Source organism: Cyprinodon variegatus, unplaced genomic scaffold, assembly GCF_000732505.1.
Source record: "Cyprinodon variegatus isolate N-32 unplaced genomic scaffold, C_variegatus-1.0 Scaffold2107, whole genome shotgun sequence".
NCBI classification, from domain to species: Eukaryota; Metazoa; Chordata; class Actinopteri; order Cyprinodontiformes; family Cyprinodontidae; genus Cyprinodon; species Cyprinodon variegatus.
Window position 1 is genome coordinate 25450 of NW_015152560.1, and position 5840 is coordinate 31289.

At 44.1% G+C, this 5840-nt stretch overlaps 1 protein-coding gene across 1 annotated transcript; it reads right to left on the bottom strand.

The window, feature by feature from the left end:
* Positions 1 to 4726: 4726 nt before the first annotated feature.
* Positions 4727 to 5567, bottom strand: LOC107105164 (protein C8orf4 homolog). The gene has a single exon (XM_015405281.1). The coding sequence runs from the start codon at positions 5460 to 5462 to the stop codon at positions 5160 to 5162; it is 303 nt and encodes a 100-aa protein (XP_015260767.1). The 5' UTR covers positions 5463 to 5567; the 3' UTR covers positions 4727 to 5159.
* Positions 5568 to 5840: the final 273 nt, after the last annotated feature.

Sequence of the window (5840 nt, forward strand, 5' to 3'; positions counted from 1 at the left end):
CAGTAAAAGGTTTTGTCCACTTTTTATTTTTATTTTTGAAACCAAGAATCATTTTCCTTTTACTTCATAATAATGTTGCTCTTTGTTGTTTTACGACATAAAACCCTAAAAAGATGCCTCAAAGTTTGTGGTTTTATCTTTTTCAGGGAAAAGTCAGAGCATGATGAATCTGTTCTGCTGCATCCTGTCCTTCTCCTGTCTCTCCCTTCACTCCCTGTCCTCCAGGCTCAGCCCGTCTACCGCAGTGTCTGCTCACTTCAAAGCAAGAGCCGCGTCTCTGTCTGAAGAAAGGCAGGAAGCGGGTGGGAGAGGACAGGCTTGGATCCAAAGCTGTAAACTGGTGCCAGCGGGGGAAAGATGGCCAGGACAGCAACCTGGAATATTTATCTTTCGTTTCCCAAACAATTAGGTAGAATTAAAAGAATCAGGAAGCTGATAGAAAGAAAAAAACTGCTTGGCAAGAGCAACAAGGACAAATGGAAGAGGTAAAAAAAGCAAAGCGTTGCCTGCAGGTTAACTGCAATGAACTTTTCACCCTAACCCTGTTTTCCTTTGCTGGGTCAGATGAGGAGACTGGAAGCCGCTAATTAGCTTAGCATAAAAATTTAAAAATGGTCTGTTTATTGTTGAAGTTTTAAAAATTTAGCTCTTCATACTTATTTTATCAATCTGTCTTTGAGTCACTTTGGTTTCTGTTTAGTTGTTAAAACATTTTAATAAATGCAGAACTGCAGAAAAGTGTTGCTGACAACAACAGCAGGACCAACTCTGACCTGTATGAGGTCAGAGATAGGCTGCCGCCGCCGTTGCAGAGCCACCGTTGCAGAGCCACCGCCGCTGCAGTGCCGCCACCGCCGCAGAGCCGCCGCTGCAGAGCCGCTGCCGCTGCAAAGCTGCCGCCGCTGCAGAGCAGCTGTTTTTGGCTTTCAAGAAAAAAATAAATTAGGATTAATCCAGCATTTAATGAGTCTATTGTGTTTCTGTCGGGGCGACTGTGGCGTTGGGTGTAGGAGTTTGCCCTGAAATCGAAGGGTTGACGGTTCAAGCCCTGGCTTCAGTCGTTGTGTGGCCAAGACACTTCACCTGCATTGTCTACTGATGGTGGTCAGAGGGCCTTGGTGGCGCCAGTGTACGGCAGCCCCGCTTCTGTCTGTGAGCCCCAGAGCAGCTGTGGCTACAATGTAGCCTGCCACCATCAGTGTGAGTGAATGAGTGAATAACTGAATGCTGTGTAAAGTCTCCTGACTTCAAAGCAGGAGCTAAAAAACAGAGTGAAGATGTGGTTGATGTCTTTTCATTGAAACCCCCTGAATATAAACCTGAATAATGACGAGGAAACACTTTCCTTATGGGTGAGGTGGGGGCCGAAGGACCACAGATTACAGTTTTATGTAAATGATTAAAAACTGAGTGCGTTTAATGATGTTCTGCCAACTTTAAACTGATTTTTTCTAATAACTGTAATCCAGCTGCAGCCGGTGATGTTGATATGGGTTATGTTTAATCAAACCCAGCAGGCCTGTTTTAGATACCTGCTGTGAGGTGGCGTCCCATAGGAGCCAAATCATACAGACGCTGGCTGGAACCATGGAGGAAGAGAAGGGGAAATATAGAGATTTGTTTAATTGCAAGGCAGCAAATAAAACATAGAAAAACACAGGCAGCTAATTAGCATTATCAACTTTTTTCACTTCTCTTTTTTTTATAATACATTTTTTATTTCTCTTTTTTTCCTGCAGTTGGTTTTATGCTACGCAACTGAAAATGAAACCCGTTTGCGTCACAAACCCGATCTGCACCGTCAGCTACATCAAGGTCATCCTCAATTTTACTTTGTAAAATAAGACTTAAAATAAGTGTTTCCCTCCCTAAAAATAGTTTGCGTACTAAACTATAATGTATTAAAGGTTAATAAAGTATTCCCTGACAAAATAAATGCATAAAAATCCTTTCTGTTTTATCACTCTGTTACTGATCTCTAAAGGAAATAGGATCCAACGCTACCTTTTTCAGATATGGATTTGAACATAAATCTAGTATTTTTAGTTTTATGTTTTCCTTTTGTGTTAACATTATGTATATAGTGCATAATCTAAAGAGAGAAACTACTAAAATGCAGATAAACATGGTTTAATTAGATTTTGCTGAACTGCTCTGAGCATGTCTGCTTATGACGTCAGAGAAGCTGTTTAACGGAGAAAATGTAAAAAGGATCAAAATTGTCTTTTTGTAAGATGTGTATTAGCATTCTTTAATAAGAACAGAAATAAGTACCTTTAGTAACATAATTACATTATTTATTGCGACCTGGATGAATATCTGCTTGGATCAGGTTTCAATTCAATTCAGTTTATTTCTATAACGCCAGTTAATGACACGTCATCTCAAGGCACTTTATAGTTCACCAGATCATCCAGTCAAATTGCTTCAAAGTTTTCTATCTAAGGAAAACCAGCTGATTGCATCGACTCATTGACTCTTCAGCAATCCCTCACACTAAGCATGCTTGTAGCGACAGTGGAGAGGAAAAACTGCCTTTGAACAGGAAGAAACCTCCAGCAGAACCAGGCTCAGTGTGAGCGGCCATCTGCTGAGGCCCACTGGGGTTCAAGGAGACAGAAGCAGACATAGAAAAAGAAGCATAGATACAAAAGGCAACTGTCAACCAGCTCCACAGGCGGCCCCGTCCAGGAAACACACAGCCAGGCAGACGAGCTCCGAGCCAGCTCCCATGTCAGAGGATGAAGAGAGCACATCCAGTTAGTCACAGTCAGAGAAACAGGACTACACTGGAAAACAGGCCAAGCTCCAACATCTAGAAACAAAGGTGTTGATGGCAGCAGCACAGCTGATATTTCTCTCCAGGATGGAGTCACAGCCAAACAGGAACAGACCAGATGAAGCTACTATGAGAAAAAGCAGAAAGAAAAGAACATGCACTCTGCAGAGAATAGAGATAGAATGAAGCAGAATGATGAAAAAGGGGTCCCTATGTCCTCCAGCAGTCTAAGCCTATAGCAGCAGAACTATAGAGATAGATCAGGATAACCTGAGCCGCTCTAACTAGAAGCTTTATCAAAAAGGAACGTTTTAAGCCTAGCCTTAAAAGTAGACAGGGTATTAACAGGTATGTGACAGAATGGCTTCAGAATCAGACGCCTCCAATGTTTCTTTCTCAGACCTACAGGTCAGACAATATGTTTAGCTTAATTTAAAGCTGTTCGTCAGCTTCCTTTGCAGCCATTAAACTTTCTTACAGTTTTAGTATTTCCAATTAAAAATAGGACATTGTTATAATTTAAACATTTTTGTGTCTTGTGTAAAAACAAACATTCAACATCAGATTAAATGCAATCATCCATCTTTTGTTTATTGAGTCTACAAACAGAATCACTCCTTTCTAAACTGAAACCTCCCCACCTGCACCTGATACTGGGCTTTCCAGCAACGCCTCCAGTCGGATGTCATCATGCACAAGCCCAGAGAACCGGTTTGAGCTGGTAGAGGGAGTATGGAGGCGAGCAGATTAGCAGACATCCACTCAGCTGATATGTGCGTGTGGAGCTAAGCCATCCTACACCCACAGGCTGACAGAAAACAGATAGAAAGCAGTTTTATTGAAGGCTGGAATGTTTGCCTATAAAGGGTGATTCTAGCTTTCCTGAGGGTGAAGAATCAGACAGCGACGGAGCAAAGCCTCCACACCACTAAGCCCTGTAATTCTACTTAACAGACTCTTATCACTGATGATTATTAGAGACTACGGTGCAAACAAGCTTTGCTCCACTCCAGCCTCCTGGAGCAGCCTGAGCCAAACTGGTTTGCGCCGGTTTGATGAGCCATACTGTAACTGTGGGGGAAGCCCAGTAAATATTAACCACATCCTGACATGAGTAACTCTGCCTGTTCTGGAACGGCAGGATTTCTGCGTCAGAACGAGGAAAACAGTCCACAGAAATTATCTGTTTTCTGTCTCAGAAACAACTCATGACTCAGCATTAAACCAGCCGCAGCAGCCCTGGTGACCCTAACGAGAAACCAGCAGGTCAGCTGCTGGTTGCCATGGTGATCTACAGTGTTTGCTGTCAGGGATTCCCTGTTTATAGGCATCCTGTAGACCAGGAGTCTGCAACATGTGGCTCTTTGGACCGTCTCCAGCGGCTAAAATTTATTTAAAAAGCTAAATAATGTAGTATAATAAATACCAGTATTAACAGCTTTTAATAAGTCGGAAAAGGATTAGAATAAAAGAACCAAAAACATGTTTTAAGAGACATTTTTTCTTTGAATTAGCTTGGAAATGATGTGTTTTAATATTATTTTAAAAGCTAAAAAATGCTGCATGAACTGTTGATTGTTTAAGATGATAATTCCTTATACAAGATTTAAAAAAAAGGGTATTTTTGTTATTTTTTGGCTCTTTGGGTATGAAAGGTTGCAGATGAAACCAGAAATACTGTGATTTTCAGTTTCCTTTTAATTGATGATTCATTATTAATTCCACTATTTAGTGTTTGAAAGATTTGGGCGTAAATCTGTTGGAGTTAATGTAAAATTTGACAGATTTTGACACTAATGAGTAAAATAAACTCAGTTTGCATAGAGTAAATTTTACAGTAATTTGGAGAGAAACCAAATGTTAAAATAAAGTTGTTTTGGTCTGAAGGCTGTGATGGTGTTAAAGGGTTAAATGGGGTTAAATGAGGACAGACAATCAGCTGTGGTACAAACATTTATTTTGTTTTTCAAAGGAATGTTACCAAAGTATAAAAGTTTGACATTGTGGCCACAGACCGGTGGCTTTCATACAGTGAAGCTGAGAGCAAAGAAAAGCTGTTTTCAGTCTTTCAGGTTCTTGGCACCATGAAGTGTCCCAGTGCGGCTGTGATGCTCCGCAGCATCCGCGGGATGCTGCTCCTCCTGCAGGCTGCACAGCCCTGCTCTGTCCCCTCAGACATGCTGCTCCATCAGCCCTCAGCAGAGCTCCTGCTTGCAGCTCCTCCATCCGGGGCGCAGCGGCTGCTCCTCCGCGCGGCACGGCGCGGCGCGCGCTCCTCTGGGCGCCTGACGCCGCCCTCCATGCGGAGTCCCATCGGGATTGTTCCTCACTCGGCTCCGGTCAGAGCCGACATGTAGAGACCAGGCTCCGGAGCCGGAGGTCAGCGCAGCTTCAGCAGCTGCCGCAGCATCCCCGCGATGCGCAGGAACTTGTCCTTCTTCCGCTGCTTCAGCGCCATCAGGGCCCGGGCCGTCTCCTCCGGGTCCTGCGTGTAGGAGAAGATGCTCCGCACCCTCTCCTCCGCCTTCATGTCTCCGGTTTTCTGGAAGAGCCTCATCACGGCGTCCTGGTTCACGTTCTCGAAGATGTTGGCCGCGGCCTTCTTACGGTGCGCCGTGGCGAACTTGTTGCCGTGGACAGAGGGGCTGACCCGGCGGGACTCGGAGGACACGTAGGAAGACATCTGGACTCGTGGTGTTTGTGGACCGCAGCTCCAGCTGTGGTAGATAGAGGTCAGAGCCAGGATGGCCGCGATGATCAGCGATGGAGCGGATGAGAGTAGAGCTGTGGTCATCCGGTATTTATAGGCCCGCGGTGGGCGGAGCCTCCAGCGTGACGTCTGCTGTCGGGGAGCAGAAACCAGCGCCGCCTTGGAGGAGGAGGAGGAGGGGGGGATGGGGCCACTAGAAAAATAAAAGTTAACTGATTTTTGAATTTTATTTCTGTTTAATATGAGAAAAAAGTCAAAATTCTGACTTTTTTTCCCCTCAGAATCTCAGAATGTTAGCATCCAGCCGCAGCCATGTCTGTTTTAGAGACTAGCTCTCTAGTTTTAATCACC